Source organism: Salminus brasiliensis, chromosome 18 (assembly GCF_030463535.1).
Source record: "Salminus brasiliensis chromosome 18, fSalBra1.hap2, whole genome shotgun sequence".
NCBI lineage: Eukaryota > Metazoa > Chordata > Actinopteri > Characiformes > Bryconidae > Salminus > Salminus brasiliensis.
The window spans coordinates 3,408,000-3,429,907 of record NC_132895.1 but is presented as its reverse complement, the minus strand read 5'-3'; the positions used below and the strand labels follow the sequence as shown (position 1 = coordinate 3,429,907).

Here is a 21,908-nt window from a genome sequence, read left to right as displayed (position 1 = left end):
AACTGCAGCTTTACAGGAGAAGAAAAAAAAACTCCTGTACTTTCAATGGAAGTCAATGTAAAAGTTTTTTTTTTGGAGCATTTCTATTGGTCAGTATGAAATTCTGGTATAATATAAAGAACAATGGCCAGATTCATATTAGGTTAAATAGTGTAAAATAGAAAAAAGGAGATACAAGGTTTTTGGTGGGATAGTGGCTTTATTTTTCATAGCAGGAACTGAATAAGCAGCAGGAGATACTGGATAATAAGTCTTAATGATTATTGACAGAATAATAAAGCCAGTGATTCAAATGGTTAATTTCATCGCTTTCACACAACAACCTTGTATCTCCATTTTTGACTTGATGTGAACCATTCCATGATGAATGGACCAATAGAAATGCTCTAAAATATTTTACATTGACTTCAATTGAACGTTAAGAAAGTTTTTACCTCCTCCTGTAAAGCTGCTGTTTTGGAGATCTGAGGTTTGTGCCTGACAGTGATGATTCGCTGTGCAGGGGGTGACCTTGCATTGTAAAAGTGCAGGCTTAGTAAAACAGACCCAGATAAAGAGATCAGCTCTGTTTTCCAAAGCTGTTATCATATGATTTTGTAAGTGAGTGGAACACGGTCAGGAAAGGGTTTCATCATGACCTTTGGGACGAGTTTATTGATTGGATTATCAGTCAGCAGCTCAATCTGAGAAAAAACACGACAAAGCAATCAGTTCAGTGTAGAACATGAATGGATTTAGAGTTAAATGGCTTTAGTTCAGTGCTTCGGCTTTGATGAGGACATTGAAGTTGTATTGATCAAAAACAAAAAGGTTCTTCAAAGGTATTTAATAAAGACAATGGTTCTATACTGAAACCATGGAAACTAAACATTTTTTAGGAAGCTTAAATGGTTCTTTGCTTTGTTTTAGAGGTCTTTGCATAGGTGGAAACAAGTCCAGAGTTGTTCTACATACATACATATATATACATATATATGAAATAAGAGACCACCCATGGTCCATTTCTCTGGTTTTACTGTTTATAATTAGTGTGTTTAAAGGAAATGAACATTTGCGTTATATTTCATAAACCATGGACAACATTTACCCCAAATTCCAAATAAAAATATTGCTATTTAGAGCATTTATTTATTTGCAGAAGTGACAGATGCTCAAAAAGAACTGCTCAAATAATGCAGAGAAATGATGATAATTATTATTATATAAAGAAGTTATTATTCAGATTTAAATACAGTGCTAATATCTGAACTTGCATTCTGAGAGCATTCAGAATCACTATGCTGAAATAATAATAACCTCGACGGCCAATCACAGCTCTCATGTCTCGGCCGGCTCTCCACTAGTCTTTCACATTGCTGTTGGGACTTTATGCCGTTCATAGTCTGCAGATTCAGCAAACTCAGCTTTGATGGAACATCTAAAAATGGTTTCCTGAATACTTAAAAACAAGACAACCCGGAGAACCTTAAACATATATCTACAGAACTATCTACAAAAGGTTTCTCAAGTATACAGAGCACATCTTTAGAACCAAGATAACTCTGAATATATATTTATAAAACAAATATTTAGCATCAAGATACCCCTTTGACTACTTAAATGATTCTTTGCCTTATTATAGGGACATGTACCTAGAACTGCTGTATAGAACCATCTACAAAAGGTTATACAAATATGTTGAGCATATCTTTAGAACCACAATAACTCAGAGAACCCTTTAAATATGTAAATATGTTTGCCTTGTTATTAGCAAATTTGTCTAGAACTGGTATATAGAACCATCTACACACTCTTTCCCAAATAGGAAGAGAGAAATTGAGCTAGAACCATCTACAAAAGGTTCCCCATATATATATATATATAGTTATTTGCTTGGTTTAAGGGTTCTTTGCATTAGGGGACAGCTTTTGCCCTTTACAGGAGAGGTTTTGCATGGATGGAAACCATTCGGAGAACCTTATTTCCGTTGTTTTTGTTTTCATAACTGTCTCCAGCACCAAAACCAGACCCGTTTTAGTACTGGTATAGAACCCGTATTTGCTTATGGCTCATAAAGGCTCATCAGTGTCTGTGTTTCACTTACAGCAGTCCACAGCTGACCTGGCTGTTTGAGAGGAGGTCAGCTGTGGCCATTCAGGGCTATTTTATTTTTTGTGAATGTACAGCACTGTGCCTGGTCTGCTTTGGCACAGCTGCTTCCACAGAACCCCCCAGGAGAACCCTGGATCTGCTGAAACGGTGCAGTCCACCTCTAAACAAACACATGCAGCGGATTGCAGAGTCCAGATAAGCGTGCAGCTAAATGACGAAATTAGCTGGAGAGTGGATTGCATAACACAGAGAGAGAGAGAGAGAGAGAGAGGGGGGGGGTGAGAGAGAGAGAGGGGGGAAGAGAGAGAGAGAGAGAGAGGGGGGGGGGAAGAGAGAGAGGGAAAGAGAGAGAGAGAGAGAGAGAGAGAGAGAGGGAGGTTTCAGAGAGTCACACCCCCCCACCACCCCCACCCCCCTCCTGCCCCCCTCCTCCAGGCCAGTATAAAGGCTCTGGGAGGAGGCAGAACAGCTCCTCTCCTCTCCTGAGCTTCAGCACAGCCAGAGCTGGAAAGACCTGGATCTGAAACCTCAAGCTGTGAACCAGTCCGTCCAGCCTTCTGCAAGCATGGCACCTGGAGCTAAACGGGTAGGAGTGCACTCTGCTGTGTGTGTGTGTGTGTGTGTGTGTGAGTGTGTGAGTGTGTGTGTGTGTGTGTGTGAGTGTGTGAGTGTGTGTGTGTGTGTGTGTGTGTGTGTGTGTGAGTGTGTGTGTGTGTGTGTGTGTGTGTGTGTGTGTGTGTGTGTGAGTGTGTGAGTGTGTGTGTGTGAGTGTGTGTGAGTGTGTGTGTGTGTGTGTGTGTGTGTGTGTGTGTGAGTGTGTGTGTGTGTGTGTGTGTGTGTGTGTGTGAGTGTGTAGTAGGCCTGATGTCGAAGTGTGAGAGACTTTTAAGATTCTTGAAGTTTCTGCTTGAAGTTTCTGCAAACGGTTAGCTCATCTGTTCAGTGTTACACTCACTCTATACACAGAAAAGTGTGTGTGTGTGTGTGTGTGTGTCTGCAAAACGTGTTTCTAAAAACTCAAATCATTTTTAAGTTTTATGAGGAAAATAATGCTGAAATCCTCTACAGAGAACATTTGAATGCACTTTTTGTTAAATATTATTTCATTTTTGTGATGAAACAAATATAAAAATATAAACTGAGACATTTTGCATGTTAGGTTTTATCATTTTAATATTCTGTACAGATTATAGGCTAGTTCTAAGCTATTTAATGTGTCGTTACTTTTGCACGCGCCATTTTAAATCAATTTATTTATTTATTTATTGCAATATGTTATATTATGTGCAGAGCATGTGCAGAGGGGCGTCGTCGAGAGGGGTAGAGGATGTGACGTGATTACACTTATTCACTCCTGAAAGTTGAGCAGGGGTGCTCAAACATATATATATACATATATATATATATATATATATATATATATATATATATATATATGCAGTAACTGCTATAAATCTGTACAAATATTGATATTCTAATTAATATAATTAAAATTGGAGATAAATTAAAGTTATATACATAAATATAATGTAGATATACACACATGCTTCAATGTGCCCACGCTCATTTCTTACTGTAACACATTTCAAAATCCTCTGGACATTTACGCTCATAGACATTTTTACAATATTCCCTGGACCTTATAACCTCAAGTTAGTCAAAGTAAAAAAAAATTCTGAACATTTCTATTGGCCCATTTATCATGAATTTCGGATACAATGCAAGTTAAGGCAAGTTTATTTATTATATTTTATTATTTATATATTTATATTTATTATAGCACTGTTCATACAGCGTGGCAGTTTCTAAACAGAAAAATACACAGATATAATGCAAAATAAAACCATTAAAAATGATTTAAAGTACATAAATAAAATATCATAAAATAAAGAATGACTGCCAGATTGGCATTTTAGTCAAAAAGTGAAACGCCACCTTCCGCATGTGTAAGATACTCACTTGGGTCGATGTGTATTTTGCAGGGAATTCTGGAGCGTCTCAGCGCAGGTGAGGTGGTGATTGGAGATGGAGGCTTCGTCTTTGCCCTGGAGAAGAGAGGCTACGTTAAAGCAGGACCTTGGACCCCTGAAGCTGCTGCAGAGCATCCTGAGGCTGGTAAGAGTCTTAATGCAGGTGGACTCACAACATTATTGTGGCACCTATGGGGCTGTCAGGGTAGTGCTCGGAGAGCCAAAGCTGAACCTGTAAATGATAACCTCATGTTGGAAGGGCCATGAGGGCTGGGTTGAGAGAAGGTATCATAGGAACCATTAAAGATGCATTATAGGGCTTCATTATATAAAAGGCTAACATAGATGGTGCCACTGTTCCACCAGCTAAGGCCTCCACAGCTTCCACAAGCCGTCCGTAATTATCATGCAATGTGTTTAAGGCCATTTTTAACAGTTTGTTTTAAGCTATATGTTAAATTAAGCTACTTAACCTTTATGTCTTTATGCATTTTGTCCAAATTAGTCAAATTCAGCAAGTACACATATATACACAGACATGGAGTATTGCAGAACGGTGCCCTCTATGGATGACGTGTGCTTATTTACACTTTAAACATCAACAAAAACAAAACAAACAAGTGTGTTCAAAAGACTGTATGACTATATATGATGCATATGTGATTATATTATTATTATTATTATTAATAATAATAATTTTTATTAATTTTATTAAAAAGTCTTAAAAAATTAGGCGTCACTAGTTTCTTAAATGTGGGTCTAAGGTCAGCAAGTGGCAGCAAGTAAGTAATAACTGAAGCCCTGCAGATCTGTGTGGGTCAGCAGCAGCTGTGCAGAGATTTATTCTCTCTCTCCCTCTCTCTCTCTCTCCCTCTCTCTCTCTCTCTCTCTCTCTCTCCCTCACACATCTCATCTCAGTGCGACAGCTGCACAGAGAATTCCTGAGGGCGGGGTCAAATGTCATGCAGACCTTTACATTCTACGCCAGCGACGACAAACTTGAGAACAGGGGAAATGCCGTCGGATTCACCGTAAGACCTGCTCTTTCATACTCTGCTGGCCATGTTGGCCAATAGAAATGCTCCATATTACTCTGTATAAACTCTTATATAATAATTTCCATTCAAATTTACTACTGTAAAGTCAATATTTTGGGGGCACATGTTTTTTTTTGGACAGTGACGACACATATAGACACACATATATATAAATAAATAGGACATGACCTCTTTAAATGCTCTATATCTCACTGTGTCAGTCTTCTGTTTGTTCAACCCCCAAATCCCCAGACTTTATCTGGTATCAGTAACATGTACAAGGACAAAACCCCAAGGCAAATACTGCCTGGCCTTTCTTCATAGTACAGCCACGCGCACCACTGTCACTGGAGTGTTAATAGAGACCTATGGTATTAACAGAGATGGCTGTACTGTACTGTATTATCAGGAACGTCTATGTTTGTGTTGCACCTGTAATAATGATTGCCATCGCTGACCACAGGGGCAGCAGGTCAACGAGGCTGCTTGCGACTTGGCCAGGCAGGTTGCCAATGAGGGCGATGCCTTGGTGGCGGGCGGTGTCTCCCAGACCCCCTCCTATCTGAGCTGCAAAAGCGAGACGGATGTGAAGGCCATCTTCAAGAAGCAAATGGATGTCTTCATCAAGAAGGACGTGGACTTCTTGATCGCAGAGGTGAGAAAGTGAAGGTTATTCCAAAAGCATTCAATGGAGCACCATCACTCCAGAGAACACAGCTCCACTGCTCTACAGCCTGGTGTTGATGGGCAGAACCCTCAAAGAACCCTCTCTGTGATATTTACTATTGACTGTACCTTACCTGCAGGACGTAGTGCTAGCTAACTGTTGCGCTCTTGTCTGCTGCAGTACTTTGAACACGTGGAGGAGGCTGAGTGGGCCGTGCAGGTTCTGAAGGCCACTGGGAAACCCGTAGCTGCCTGCATGTGCATTGGACCCATGGGGGACATGCATGGAGTCAGCCCTGGAGAATGCGCTGTCAGGCTGGTGAAGGCTGGTAGGTCTTTCTCTAGCACACAGCCACAGACCATTTCACTACACATAACAGGGGCCGAATTCACAAAATTCTTCTTAGATGCTCTATTTTTCTAAACATCATATTAAAAATATATATATATATAAACCGTTAGTAAGTAAGTAATTAAGTAAGTAATTAAAAATAAGAATTCATTTTTATTTTAAGAGAAATTCCAAGAACATTTGGCATTCTTAAAGAAATATGCTCTTAAACTGTAGGAGGTCAGGAGGTCAACCTATAAAATCATCACTTTTAATAGTTTGATTACTTAATAAATGTCTAATTTAGCAGAATTAAAAGTAGAGATTGGTCTTGTTTAAGAAAAATAAAGGCTTTCCGACATTTAAATCCTTATTTTTTTCAAAGGTGGGATGTTTTTTTGGAATTGATTTTCTAGTAGCATCATTTTCCACAATTACATCATTTTTGGCTGCCCGTATTTCATATGACCTTGCAACGTTTTGGCCGTGGTACATGAACATGCATTATGTTGTTCACTAGCTAGCCTGGACAGTCTTTCAGCTGCTAGCGTGGACTAAACATTCCCGTAAACAAATTACGATAAAATCTTTAGTCCTGAAATTAGAATTTTTTTGGTACTTGAAAAATCATGGAAAGTCCTTGAATGTGAAATTGGTTAAATTGTATGAACCCTGTTACATATATCAACCAAAAAACAGCCATCATAATTCTGTAAGACATAAGATAGAAAAGGAGATAGATTTGAACTGTTTTTGCTACATAACCCCACATAAATGCTAATAATTAGATCTAATAATTCAACACAACAAACAAATACAGGCCTTTAAAAGTTTAGACTAGATCTTGCAATAATGTAATGCATAAATAAATAATTAAAATAAAATTACATTTACATTTAATTTGCATTTTGCATCACATCTGTACTCGTGCAGCTATTTTCAGCTTGTTTTGATGTTTTGTCTGCAAGACGAGGCACATTCACACCAGTAACCCTTTAATCAAATTAAAACCATATTAAAATGGCATCCTTTCCTCTTACAAACACAACATCTCCAGAAGCGTCCTCCTCCGTAAGCACAGTAAGAGCTCCAAACTCTTCCTGCTGGTCCTCTTGACCCATAGTCCACCTCACCAGCCTTGTTTTCTGAGCTTCACTCAATTGTTGTCCTCAGGTGCTACGATTGTGGGCGTGAACTGCCACTTTGACCCGATGACCTGCGTGAAGACCGTAGCCATGATGAAGGCCGCTGTGGAGCAGGCAGGGCTCAAGGCTCACTACATGGTGCAGCCTCTGGCCTACCACACCCCTGACTGCAACTGCCAAGGGTTCATCGACCTGCCTGAATTTCCTTTTGGTATGCATACAAGCACACACACACAAACACACACAGACATCTGGTAAAACTGGTTGACGGATGAGTTGGGGAGTTGGGGATGAGGTGGGATGGTGATCATCCAACATCTTGACCTCACTCATGCTCAAAACTCTTGTAGAAAGTCTAGATTCAGAAAAAACGCTGAATGAGCATGTGTCCAAATACTTTTGTCCATATAGTGTGAGAATATATGACGTTGTTTGAAATGATCGCAACAATATTGGTCATTTAAAAACTGTAATGGTCACTAGTCAACCTTCTCATTCCTGTTTGCCCCGCAGCTCTGGAGCCCAGAGTGCTGACCCGCTGGGACATGCAGCAGTACGCCAGAGAGGCCTACAAGGCTGGAATATACTACATCGGCGGCTGCTGCGGCTTCGAGCCCTACCACATCCGCGCTGTGGCTGAGGAACTGGCCACAGAGAGGGGCTTCTTGCCCGAGGCCTCACAGAAACATGGCATGTGGGGCAGCGGCCTGGAGATGCACACCAAGCCTTGGGTCAGAGCCAGGTGAGTGGGGCTGAACCATACACACTCAACACTCACAAACCAATGACCTTGCTAGCCAATCTGTTGACCGCATAGTCATTCTCCACTGTGCAGAAAGGTTAATAAGGTCACTGGGAGGGTCGGTACCGCAGTAGGACATCAAAAACCAGCACATCAAAGGCAGCTTGCTAGCTGAGTTGAGTTAACTCATTTTAGTGACGAGTCTCTAATCAAGCAGGCAGTTAGACAGTCGCTCCACTCTAGAGCTGTAAAGCCATGTACATTTCTGTGTCTGAGAACAAAGGTAAAGGTACATATTCTCAGAACTGTGATTTTATATAGTGTAACTTCACAGCTCTAGACCGGCCCTACGGTCTAACTGCTGCTCATCAAGTGTGAGGAGGTCATAAGTTCAAATCCCAGCCAGTCCTCAATGCTACACTGTAAAAAACCTTCTTTCCAGTCTGGGGATATCATGTAATAGGGGGTGGGTGCTCTAACCTACAGATGGAAATAAACGGTAAACAGATTGAGGGGGCGGAGCCACAGTTGAGTTAACTCAAAAAATGAATCAAAATGCTGAATCATCATCAAGTTAATGAGGTTTGATATGATCTGATCTCTAATGGTCATCTATTGTCCAGGGCTCGTCGTGAATACTGGGAGAAGATCAAGCCCGCCTCCGGCCGCCCACTTTGCCCCTCCATGTCCACCCCTGACAGCTGGGGCGTCACCAAGGGCCACGCTGAGCTGATGCAGCAGAAGGAGGCCACCACCAAGGACCAGCTGCGTCCCCTGTTCGACAAGGCCGACGCCAAGAACTGAAGGGGGCCGAGACCGGAGCTCCGCTGCGTACCCATGACACCAGGGCTACGGGAGGGTGGGCATGAGAGATGAGGGAGGTAGAAGGAAATAAGAGAAGGCCGCTCGATCTCTTCATCGCTGTTCCCTTTACTTAGAGTTTACAGATCACGTATAATTAAACAAATAGAAGTGTTCTCATTGGCTCGTTTACCAGGACCAGTTTTTTAATACATGCAAACTATCAGTATTTCTTCAAGGTCTCTCTTGCAGCGTTGGTCAGTTTTACAGGTTTTCCGCTTTGCAGACTCAGACGTGTGTTTGTAATTGGACTCGAGACACTGTGGTCTCCAAGATATGTAGTAAAATACAGACACCGTCTTTGCTGTCAAGCCTTTTGTTTGAGTGTTAAGCTCTAGTTCCTCAACATGGCCTGTAGATGGCACTGTAGAACTCCTCGCTCCTCCAACGCTGCGGTTTCAGTGCTGTGACCACAATGATTTAGGAGAAGTTCAGCATAGATAGATGTAGCCAGGCTACATTCCAGGTATTCGGAGCACTCCAGTCTTCCGACCGTGTTGTCCATGCAAGTGCTTGAAATGTCACTGTTCTGTTGTTGAATTTCTGCCTCATTAAAAAAAATTGAACATTAAATATGTGCTCTGTCCTTTCTTCCCTTTCTTACACACCTCTTTTATAGGTCATATAGCAGAGAGAAAGCACTCTATGTCCAAATGTTTGTGGACACCCCTGCTAATGGATGCATTCAGCTACTATCTGCTGCATCCATTGCTGACACAGATGTGCAAATGCACTCAAACACATCTTTTCTAGTCCCTGTAGAGAAGAAGTACTGCCAATAGATTAGGATTCTCTAGAGCAGATAAACTAGATGAACCTGTTGGCACCATGCTGCCTAATAACGCCAGGCGTGGGCTAGAGGGGTATAATAAAGCCCCCTAGCATTGAGCTGTGGAGCAGTGGAAGAACTGTGCTATCTGGAATGATGGACGGTGCTTCATCCAGTACTTTTGGGATGAGTTGGGAAGTTGGGGATGATGAGGTGGGGTGGTGATCATCATCCAATACCCTGACCTCACTTACGCTCTGGTCCAAAATCTAGTAGAAAGCTTTCTTCCCTGGACAGTAGAGACAGCTACTCCAACAAAAGCAGGATTAATGAGAATGTGTCCAAATACTTTTGTCCATATGATATGATAGCAAATGTTTTGGCTTGTTGGTGCATATATACAGTCATGCCCGAAAGTATTCATACCCCTGTCAAAGTTTGACTTAAATTTACTTTTATTTAACCAGAAATTATATTTTTGCCTGGAAATGACACAGGCATCTCCCAGGAGATAACACGATGATGTACAAGAGGCATCATTGTGGGAAAAAATATTTCTCAGCTTTTATACACATTTGAACAAAAAGTGGCATGTCCAAAATTATTCATACCCTTCTCAATAATTAATAGAAAAGCCTTTATTGGCTATTACAGCAATCAAACGCTTCCTGTAATTGCTGACCAGCTTTTTGCATGTCATCACTGGTATTTTTGCGCATTCATCTTTAGTGATGAGCTCCAACTCTTTGAGGTTCGAGGGTCTCCTTGCCATCACCCTGATCTTTAGCTCCCTCCACAGATTCTCAATTGGATTCAAGTCAGGACTCTGGCTGGGCCACTGCAAAACATTAATGTTTTTGTCTGCTAACCATTTCTTCACCACTTTGGCTGTGTGTTTTGGGTCGTTGTCGTGCTGAAATGTCCACCGGTTCCCAAGGCCAAGTTTCTCTGCAGACTGCCTGATGTTGTTGTTGAGAATCTTGATGTATTGCTCTTTTTTCATGGTGCCATTTACTGCGATCAAGTTCCCTGGTCCATTGGCTGAAAAACACCCCCAAAATATTAGGTTCCCACCACCATGTTTGACAGTGGGGATGGTGTTCTTAGGGTTGAAGGCTTCTCCTTTTTTACGCCAAATGGTGCACACATCATTGTGGCCAAACAATTCAATTTTTGTTTCATCTGACCATAAAACAGAACACCAGAAGTCTTCTTCTTTGTCCAGATGAGCATTTGCAAAGGTCAAGCGGGCTTTTGTGTGCCTTTTCTGGAGAAGTGGTGTCCTCCTTGGCCTGCGTCCGTGGAACCCAGCAGTGTGCAGTGTCCGTTGAACTGTCTGCCTTGAGATGTCGCCACCAGCAGAGTCCAGATTCACCAGGATGGCCTTGGTGGTGATCCTTGGATTTTTCTTCACCTCTCTCACTATTCTCCTGGCCAGCACAGGTGTCACTTTTGGCTTCCGACCACATCTTCTGAGATTTTCCACAGTGCGGAACTTCTTGTATTTTTTAATAATACTTTGCACTGTAGCCACTGGAACTTGAAAACATTTTGATATGTCTTTATAGCCCTTTCCTGACTTGTGAGCGGCCACAATGCACAGCCGCAGGTCCTTAGTGAGCTCCTTTGTCTTAGCCATGACTGTCCACAAACCAACTGCAGAGAGCTGCTGTTTTTCTCCTGTTGAGTTGATTAAAACAGCTGTTCCCAATGAATCAGGGTAATTAGGATGCTTTTAAACAGCTTGGACTATTTGGAATGGTATAGAACTTTGGATTTTCCCATATACTGTGACAGTTTTCAAAGGGTATGAATAATTTTGGACATGCCACTTTTTGTTCAAATGTGTATAAAAGCTGAGAAATATTTTTTCCCACAATGATGCCTCTTGTACATCATCGTGTTATCTCCTGGGAGATGCCTGTGTCGTTTCAAGGCAAAAATATAACTTCTGGTTAAATAAAAGTAAATTTAAGTCAAACTTTGCCAGGGGTATGAATACTTTCGGGCATGACTGTATATATATATATATATATATATAGAGAGAGAGAGAGAGAGACATATATACAAACAAGCCAAAACATTATGACCATTGACTTTTAGTATTCCACCAAAACAGCTAATTCCACAAGACCTCTGGAGATGCTGTCTGTGGCATTTGGCACTACTAAGTCCTGTAATTTGTGAGGTGGAGCCACTTCTCTTCATCTTTGTTTTGGATCATCAGAATATATAGGATGAGCTCCATAGCTCCATAGCTCCAGAGAGCACACTTCCACCTCTTTGGGCCTCCATACCCCTTTACTGAGCCTTGCAATTGGGTTCCCCATTCTTATAGTCAATGCTTTTCTAGGGAGACTCTGCCAGCTGTGTGTGTGTGTCTGCAAATGTACACTTGTGTGAAAGTGTGCATCCTAACATTTAGAAGGGGCGTCTGGATACTTTTGGAGAGAAACCATTGGAAAGTCGTTTATGTGGGTGAGAGAAACTGACCCCCCTGTGTAGGTATCAGGTGACCGGAGTTAAATAAGCCTGGTGATTGCATGCCTTTTGCAGGGAGTGTTGCAGAGCCACATGCTTCATGTGGACCTTGTGGCAAGCGTGTCAACTCTGACCTGAATGGAAACCAGTACAGAGAAATATGCTAAGGCCTAGTGAAGTCAGTCCTGTATACAGTGGGATAAAGGTTTAGACAGCTTCAATTACAGCACCCAGTCTCGCTGTGGGAGACTCTCCCAACCCCCAGCCTCATTCTCCCTTATACACCATATGGAGCAACAGGTGTCCTGCTGGAGTAATCTGATGCCACCAAAGGTGATTTGGTTAATTTAAGCAAAAGATGTCAAGCGCTAACCATATATCAGAACGCCATGGTTCTCAGCCTATTACTACATGTACACTAAATGGACAAAAGTATTGGGACGCCTGCTCATTCATTGTTTGTTTCAAACTCAAGGGTATTAAAATAAGTTTATCCTGCTTTTGTTGGAGTAGTGACTGTCTCTACTGTCCAGAGAAAAAGGCTTTCTACTAAATTTTAGAGAAGCATTGCTGTGAGGATTTGATTGCATTCGACAACAAGAGCGTAAGTGAGGTCAGGATGTTGGATGATGATCACCACCCCACCTCACTATCCCTAACTCATCCCAAAAATAGTCTTGGAAGGAGCACCATCATCCATCACTCCAGAGAACACAGTTCCTCCACTGCTCCAGAGCTCAATCCTAGGGGGGCTTTATACCCCTCTAAACCATGCCTGGCATTAGGAATGGAGCCAGTGGGTTTGTGTTTGGGTCATCTGCTCCAGAGAGTCCTATTCAATTGGCAGTACTACTCTACAGGGACTAGACAAGCTGAATGTATTTATTAGAAGTGGTGTCCACAAACCTTTGGACATATATAGTGTAACTACACAACACTATAGATTGTATTCAGCCATGGTTTGCCTGAAGGCTGACATAGGGTGGATGTAACTAGGCTGCTGCTGCCAAATAAGCTCTTGTACTTAGCAATGATGCTTTATAACAGTGTTATAAATGTCTTCAAATGTCTTTGGTTATTGGCTCCCTGTGTCAATACAGCACCATTTACGCCATAAAACATCCATAAATACTCAGGTATTGCTATTCAGTGGTATGCATGTGTTATGACATTCGTATGTAGGCAGCCTTCAAACGAAATGTCCCCCTAATTGTCTTACAGCTTCACAGTGGATAAACTTCCAGCTTTACTCGTGTCTTAAATGTTTATAATGAAGTTATGGTGTTATTCCATGATATGCTGTAAAGGCTACACTAGAATATGACGTGCCTAGGGGTGATGGATGTGCTGGAAGCTGATGGCCAGCTGATGAATGTGCCCCCCCTACTGGACAAATTGACCATGTTGACGCATATCAGGTTGCTTTAGGTTGCAAGACCAGGGCCTTCTGGAATCGTCCCTTCTGGGACAATTGAATTAGATGTTTAATAGTCATGAACAGAAACATTTTCTGAATATATATATATATATATATACACATATCTTTAGAGAAGTATTGCCAAAAAAGCTAGAGGGGTATAAAGTCCCCCAGTGTTGAGCTGTGGAGCAGTGGAAGAACTGTGGAACTGTGGGATGATGGTGGTGGAGCTCCATCCAGTACTTTATTGGGATAAGTTGGGAAGTTTGGGGGGGGGGGGTGGTGATCATCATCCAACATCCTGAGCTCACTAGCGCTCTTCTTGCTGAATGCAATCAAACCCTCACAGCGATGCTCATCCAAAATCTAGTAGAAAGCCTTCCTCCCAGGACAGTAGAGACAGTTACTCCAACAAAAGCAGGAGAAGCTCTAACTAATTTCAGAAGAAACAATGACTCAGTAAGTGTCCCAATACTTTTGTCCATCCTTCTTTTTCAGACACATTTCCACGTTAGTTTGTATAAAATCAGTGGAATTCCTCTTTAACTAGTGGAATGCTCCATTATTTATCCCAGCAGTTTGTCACCTCTGGGTGTGTGTAGGAGAAATGCCATTGATCAGGCTCTCTTGTAGTGAGGTCATCAATAATTGAGTACAGAGCAATTAGAGACCCTTTCAGATAGACGATGAACCAAGTGATAAATTTAGCCCCTGTGATTCTGAAAGCAGCTGCAGCATCATGGAGCAGCCCATGTGCACACTGGCTTCTCTCAGAGAATGAATGTATTGATTATATTATGATCGATCTGTCTGTATTACTGGTCTGTCTGCTGTCTTAATGCTTAGCATGTTTACAGTCATATGGGAATTACAGATTTATGGATTTATTATATGTTTCTATGGTATTTCTCTCCAGCACGTTTAAAGTCCATTAAAGCCCCGCTACGTCACTACGCACCGTGCGTGGCCCACGTGCAGATGTTTACGTTACGTCAGCGGCAGACTGTTTTGTTGTGGGATAAAAACGATGAGAAGGGGATTTATGTTTAAAAGTGGGGGAAAGGTGCCGATTTTCGATCAATATTGGGGCAGTTTGCCGCCTGGGGGTCATATCTGAACTGGACGGAGCTTTTCCGGCCATTTTTGAAGTGAAACCGGTTCCGAAGAGCGCGCAGGGCTTTGTTTTGAAGGCAGTTTAGCAGACAGGCTAAAGTTAGCCATTGTACGAGTCATGAACGAATCGGTTCTTTTGAACTGGTTGTTTTGAATTAATCATACACTTTATTATTATTATTTAAAGCCCTTAAATGGGATTAAATTAAATTTGCCTGTACATTATAGGCAAAATAAATAATAATAAAAAAATTATACATATATATATATATATATATATATATATATATATATACATAGTAAATACATATCAATATATATATTTAATATGTATTACAACATATAATACAGCTCTTCAGTTCTTCAGCTCTTTATTACCTTTAGTACTTTTTACTTTTTTAATTTATCCCCGACCCTATTTATTGTTTAGTGTAATTTTCCTTTAGTTTAATACTGTAAATAATCTGTGTTCTGTGTTTTTGTTACTTGTCATACGTGTTGCTCTCACCGACAAATTCCTTGTATGTGTAACATATATAGTAAAATAAAAGAGATTAATAATAGAGAAATAAAGAGATTCTAATTCTGATTCTGATTCTTAAATGACCACTCCATTTATTGAAGAGGAAAAAAATGACCCCGTCCAGACTGGGATACTTCAGTGACTTTGATTCGCTTCTGTATTTGAACCTTTGTTTACTGCTGTTTTACACTGTTTAGCCTGCTTTTCATTGCCAGACAGTTTCTATTTAAGTCATGTTTAGATTCAACAGGTGTGGCTGTAATCGTGCCTGGGTGTGGTTAGTGAAACTGAACCCAGTAGTCAATTGAATGTGGTTAACTGGGTGATTTAGGAAGTAATGGGGGGCAATTGTCACATGGGTGATGTAGGTTTTGAGTAAAAAGCTGCATTTTGTGTTTAGTCATGTTGTTGTTCTCTTATAATAATAATTGATTATTTGGAACATGTGACAGATATGCAGAAATTGGAAGAAATTGGAAAGACACAAATCTAAGTACTAGTATTAGTATTAGTTATTATTATAATTACATAGTAATACTACTACTACTAATAACATTAATCAAACAATGTGTTATTAAATGTCTAATATCCCAAACTTTTGAAATATGATTAGTATGATCATTTTTTTGTGTAATGATTCAGAAACAGATGTATACTTTTGGAAAATGAAATATGAATTGTGTAGCAGCGCAAACCCCCTTTTTCCAACATTAAGCAACATCATCTTAAAAAAAACTAGAGATGTGAATCTGGACGGGATTAAAACAATGTGTGAAAGTGTTCCCATTCATTCCTCAGGTAGAAGTGAGTGGAGATACGAGGGTTTAAAAAACTTCTATAGAAGCTGAAGTATCAACTGAAGCTTTTTACTCCAGTAAAAGTGTAAAAGTACTGGTTTCAGAACGACTTCAAGTAGAAAAGTAAAAGTAATGGAAGGAAAACAAAGGCTGAAAGCTTAGGCCTCACCACAGGGGTCTATAGTGCACTACCCCCCCCCCCCCCCCCAAACCCCATTTCTCTAAAAGTCGTAATGAGGAGAATGATCTATTAAAATGTTGATGTTAAAAATGTTGGGCTGCACTAGGCTCCTGTTTCAGCTGCAGATCTGCCCATTGAAAATGAAGCATTTCAGTAATATCAGCTCTATTAAAGGAGCGTCTCTGTGCTCTACTGAGCATCAACATGAGCTTCATGGAGGAAAATATGAGGAGTCGTTGTCTAGAAGTTCTGTAAAGCTGCAGAAAGTCAGACTTCAGAGGCGTGTGATCAATAAGCTTTATTGGAGTGTAAATGTGGGGCTCAGTCGGGACGTTTCACTGCAGCTCTCTTGAGTCTCTGCCACGGACACAGTCTTCATACTAGACTACAGACGTCTGCTGTGAGCTGCTGGAGAGGGACGGGACGTGTGCAGGTGTGATGATCTCTTATAAACCAATAGGGAGTCAGAATGGAGTCTGTTTATACTTCTCATCCAATCAGGATCAGACTCTCACTTTTTTTTTTTTATTGATGACGAGCCGAGATGAAAACTAAGGGAAATGAATGAAATAGTTCAGATAATTGGGTGAGATTTAAAATGTGAGATTTGAATGGAAATAAATTATGTGAATCAACGAATCTCCATAAGCGGGCTTCTACTGATTCACTGAACCGAAGAATCGGTTCGATAAACATGGAGGGGAGGGGAGGGCTGTGAGTCTGCTGTGACGTCGTGGCCAGCCGCGCGCTTGTAAACAGAATCCTCCCACGTGACAGAGAAGCAGCGCGAGTCCGCATTGTCCGTTAGAGCAGCACAAAGGCCTGCGCGAGGGATTTAATATTTTTTAAATTTCAAAATTTCCGTTAAAAAATAACCGACAAGCGAAAATAACCGTCGAGCTGCAGCGCTGCGGTTCCCGAGGAGCGGAGAGCGGGGAGCGGGGAGCGGGGAGCGGAGAGCGGGGAGCGGGGAGGGAAGATGAGCGAGAAAACGGAGTTTAATCATCCCGGAGGCGGCGAGAAGTCGGTGAGAGGTGTTTATTTGATCCGTCGGGGTTTTATAGTTTAACCGGGGAGAGTTTTGCGCCCCGAAATTCGCCCGAAATACGTTTTTTCAGTCAGCGACACCGAGTCGCCGTCGTGTGGACTCGGCCGTCTTCGGTTTGTTTTCGTCCCCGTGACGGCTCCAACAACAGCGGTTAGCATTAGCTCGCTCGCTCGCTCGCACAGGGAGACCGAGAGCTGCGTTTATCCGTGAGATGTCATTATTCACCATGGAGGATTCTCTAGAGTCCGGTTGGGTTTCCGTGCGGCCGAATGTTTTCGACGAGAAGGAGAAGCACAAGTTCGTGTTTATCGTGGCCTGGAACGACGTGGAGGGTAAGTTCGCCATAACGTGCCACGACCGGACGGTGCAGAAGCGCACCGCACTCCGGGACTCGCTCGCTGAGGCTGCCGAGGAAGGCGAGCTTGCGCCGGGGGCCGCGGACGATGCCAGCAAACGCTCGGTGCTCCGGAGCCCGGTCAAGGAGACGAGGCCTGTGAAGAGCCCGGCGAGGGAGAAGTCTGAGAGCCGGCCATCGAGAAGTCCCAGTAAAGTGGCCGGGGCCGAGAGTGGAGACTCTGGGACGGGAGATGCGGTGGAACCGGTGGAAGCGGTGGAAGCGGTGGAAGCGGTCAGCGGAGCTTCCCCAGCCCAGGACACCGACCCCGAGGACTCGGACGCGGGCCTGCGAGAGGACTTCAGCTGGGCCGGCCTGTTCTCCTTCCAGGACGTGCGGGCCGCCCACCTACAGCTTTGCGCCGTCAACTCGGACCTGGAGCCCTGCCTGCCCGCCTTCCCTGAGGAGCCGTCCGCCGTGTGGTCCGTGATCTTCGGCCATCCCCAGCTCACGCAGCGGGAGATGGAGGCTCTGTGCTACCAGCTGCAGGTCTACCTGGGCCATGCGCTGGACACGTGTGGCTGGAAGATCCTGTCTCAGGTGCTGTTCGCCGACGGGGACGACTCGGAGGAGTATTACGAGAGTCTGAGCGAGCTGAGGCAGAAGGGGTACGAGGACGCGCTTCAGAGAGCCAAGAAGAGACTGCAAGAGGTGAGAAGGTTCCTCTGGTTCCTCTGGTTGAGTTCAGGTGGATAGATGGGGCTAGCCCATCTCTAGTGTGTATTTCCACCTCCAGGACGGATAGAAGATGCCCTGCATGTCCAAAAGTATCCAGACACCCATTATAGTTACTTTAAGGTGCACCCATTACTGACATAAACATTAGGAGAGTTGTATAGTCTCCATAGAAATCCCTGTCCTTTGCTAATATTGCTAAATGAATTACCTACAGGGGATTCAATGTGCTCTGGGCATGTCCAAAAGTGTCCAGACACCTCTCTTAATTACTTTAAGGTGTTGGACTAATTGCTGATGCAGGTGTTCTGCTTGCATTATCGCCCTATATAATATATCGGGTGCTCTGGAGAAGCTACAAATGAGCATACGCTTACTATACCTTGTCTAGAGGGAATTAGCCTTTTTGAGCATGTGCAAAATTATCCACACACCTTTTGTAATTACATTAAGCTGCATTAATTGCTGACACAGGTGTTCAGCTTTTATAATCTCCATAGAAATCCACCTGTAGGATGCTCTAAGGAAGCCACATTTGAGCCACAAGGGCCCCATGTCTTACCCAGAGGGGACTGGGCTTTGGACATGTCCAAAACTACACTGATTGGATGCTCCAAAGTATCCAGACACCCCCGTTTTAATTGCTGAATGCAGGTGTTCAGCTTGCGTTATCGCCATATAATATATCGGGTGCTCTGGAGAAGCTACAAATGAGCATACGCTTACTATACCTTGTCTAGAGGGAATTAGCCTTTTTGAGCATGTGCAAAATTATCCAGACAACCCTTTGTAATTACATTAAGCTGCATTAATTGCTGACACAGGTGTTCAGCTTTTATAATCTCCATAGAAATCCACCTGTAGGATGCTCTGGGGAAGCTACACATGAGCTACACCCCTATACTACACTGTTCACTGAGCTACACTGATTGGATGCTCAAAAGTATTCAGACGCCCCCGTTTTAATTGCTGATGCAGGTCTCTAACTTGCAGCATCTCCATTCAAATCCGTAGGCTTTGCCAATAGGATGCCCACACATGAGCCCTAAGCTCACCTCGTCTTGCTTTAAAGGGATTTGGGCTTGGACATATTGGTAAGTAATGGAGCACAATGGAGCTCAACCCAGTACCTTTGACATGAGTTAAAGGGGTGTTTTTGGTCCAGAACTAGTCCTCCAACATCAGTACCTGACCTCATTAATGTTTGCACGGCTGAATGCAGTCAAATCCTCACAGCAGTGTTCTTTCTCTGGAAGTGTAGGGGCTCCTATTAATATCCTTTAGAAGAAACTTTCAACGAGAAGATGTCCGTAACATTTTGGACCTACAATGGAGAACACTACCATAACGTATCCTGTTATTTCATGGTCAAAAGCCCAACTTTACTGAAGGCCCTCCTCCACATTTTCTACCTGTACACACCTGGTTCAGCTCAAAAAAAGGACCTGATCATTAGCTAACAATATAACAGCGAGACTGGGGTTGGGCCGTATTTTCCAACTGTGTTTTCCAGCTACAGATGGAGTGATTTATGGTAACTTCCTGTCTCTTGATTCCTCGCATACAATTATCCATTTTATTTCATTAACACAAGGCTAAGCTCCAGTGCTGGAGGTCCACCTACACTTCACCCCTTCCAACACACAGATTAGAAAAGCTGGTTGGAACATAGAACTACTAAACTGGAGTCAGGAAGCACTGGATTAGATTTATTGAATGTTATTCAGGTGACTGAGATGGAAATAATAAACTAATGTACTGTTTGCCTTGCCGTGGAGGTGCACCTGCCCTCTTCCTGGTCCAAGTGTTTGTGCTCACAAAGGACTTTTAAGTGAATGATCTCACTCAGGAGCAGGAATAACACAGTTCTGCACAGACTGTAGTTGAGCAACATTGTCATAAATTACATTCAATTTCACTGAAGTAAATCTAATCCAGTCTGAAAGTTGTTGGGTAACTTCCAGCCACTGCTTCCCTAAATGTAATGCATAGAAACTGTAGCCCATGTCACCTCATTGAGCTTAAGAAGGGCTGCACCATCAGCTGATAACGTGTCTCAGTTGCAGAGACAATACAGATCTATGCCTGTGGACTGGTGCTGGGAAGCGGTGCTCTAATCAAATGTAACCTGAGGTGCATATGCTTTCGTCAATGACAGATGCCAATACTTGAAACTGCATGTCATTGTTGGAAGTCCTGTCAGAGCATCTTAAAGATTGTGTTCCAAAACCAAGATCAAGGATGTGCTATTAATACCTCATTGATTGATTTGCAAGCCAAGAACCGCAGTGTCATGTTGCACTGTTGGTGAAAGAGCTTTCTAAAGCAGTGGGTCAGAAACTTGCATCCTCATTCATATGCCAGAAGCAGTGCGAACCGAGGGTCCTGTCCCACTGCACAGTGAACAAAGGTTGAATTTAAAGCACGTAGGCTGCTGACGTGAAAAGTGGACATACAGGACCCTTTCTGAGTGTCCACTAGAGCCGCACACGGCTCTGAATGTCTTTTTGTTCCTGAAGCCCCTGAGCTGCCATCTGTTGACCTTTATCCCACTGAAATGTGGTCTGCTCTGCTGCTGTCAGCATTCGACACTGGAGTGTGTTGTGAAGTACATGGACATGATCAGCCTGAGCTACTGTACTTAAGCTAGAATAAACTTTGTCAGCAGTGGTGGCCATGTGTTACGAGGACGGTTGGGTAGAGTAGTTTGTTTAAAGATTGGACCCTAGTCCAGAGAGTTTCTGGTGAGCGATTTCTTGCCAATATGTTCATAGAATGATCAATAGTGACAGGATTGACCATTTTAGTTAGAACTTTTTAGGATGAGATTTTAAATTTACAGTGTACACACATATACAGTGTATACACATATACACAAATAAATACTGCAATTAATTAAGTGGAGGTGGTTAGAAATTAAAACTTTTTTTTTAAGTTTTAAAGGTAGTAGAACTGCAAAATGTGTTTTAGTATTATTAGTAAAAATGAAATCTCTCCTTTATCACTTTGGTTGGCTGATGGAACAGAACTAGTATAGGAGTAGTGGTCTCCTCCAAGCGTGTTGAGCTGTCCAGTGATGAAAAGATGTGGTGGAGCTTCTCACATGTTAGCGTTCACCTTCCCAACACTGGTAACACTTTGCGATAAGTTTATTCAGGGGCAGTGGTGGCTCAGCGGTTAGAGTGCCGAGATATCGATAACAGGGTTGTGGGTTCGATTCCCGGGCTCGGCAAGCTGCCGCTGTTGGGCCCTTGAGCAAGACCCTTTACCCTCTCTGCTCCCCGGGCGCTGGAGTTGGCTGCCCACCGCTCTGGGTGTGTGTGTGTACTCACTGCCCCTAACACATGTGTGTGTGTGTGAGTGTGTGTTCACTACCAGATGGGTTAAATGCGGAGGACACATTTCGTTGTACAGTCCACACTGTACAGTGACAAATACGTGCACCTTTACCTTTACCCTTTACCTTTAAAGTCCTAGAGATGGAATTTGGGGAATTACAAAAAATAATCTAAAACATTAAAATTATGTTGAGGTGTGAGACGATTTGAGTAGAGTAAAGTGTGGCTGTGGTGTGGTTTAATTGTGTTATTTAATTGTCCATTCAGATGTTTTGTGTATGAAAGGTATTATTATTATTATTATTATTATTATTATTATTATAGTACCT

General features: G+C 42.5%; 2 protein-coding genes across 3 annotated transcripts in view; both read left to right on the top strand.

Moving 5' to 3' along the window:
* The first annotated feature begins 2,577 nt into the window (after nt 1–2,577).
* On the top strand, nt 2,578–9,416 carry bhmt (betaine-homocysteine methyltransferase). The gene is made up of 8 exons (XM_072661454.1): nt 2,578–2,677; nt 4,074–4,206; nt 4,980–5,092; nt 5,562–5,753; nt 5,946–6,093; nt 7,269–7,451; nt 7,754–7,982; nt 8,606–9,416. The coding sequence occupies exons 1-8, from the start codon at nt 2,657–2,659 to the stop codon at nt 8,784–8,786; spliced, it is 1,200 nt and encodes a 399-aa protein (XP_072517555.1). The 5' UTR covers nt 2,578–2,656; the 3' UTR covers nt 8,787–9,416.
* Nucleotides 9,417–17,079: 7,663 nt separating this feature from the next.
* The window catches only part of jmy (junction mediating and regulatory protein, p53 cofactor), a 41,857-nt gene continuing 37,028 nt past the window's right edge, over nt 17,080–21,908 (top strand). For both annotated transcript variants that reach the window (XM_072661453.1, XM_072661452.1), the window contains exon 1: nt 17,080–18,217. In XM_072661453.1, coding sequence (XP_072517554.1) covers nt 17,384–18,217 — 834 coding nt within the window. In that variant the 5' untranslated portion in view covers nt 17,080–17,383. The remainder of the gene's footprint in view (nt 18,218–21,908) is intronic.

Excerpts from the sequence above, each read along its gene's own strand:
- bhmt (XM_072661454.1), top strand. The coding sequence starts at position 2,657 with ATGGCACCTGGAGCTAAACGG. Across the intron at positions 6,094-7,268 it reads TGTCAGGCTGGTGAAGGCTG|GTGCTACGATTGTGGGCGTG; the intron begins GTAGGTCTTTCT and ends TGTTGTCCTCAG. Across the intron at positions 7,452-7,753 it reads CCTGCCTGAATTTCCTTTTG|CTCTGGAGCCCAGAGTGCTG; the intron begins GTATGCATACAA and ends TTTGCCCCGCAG.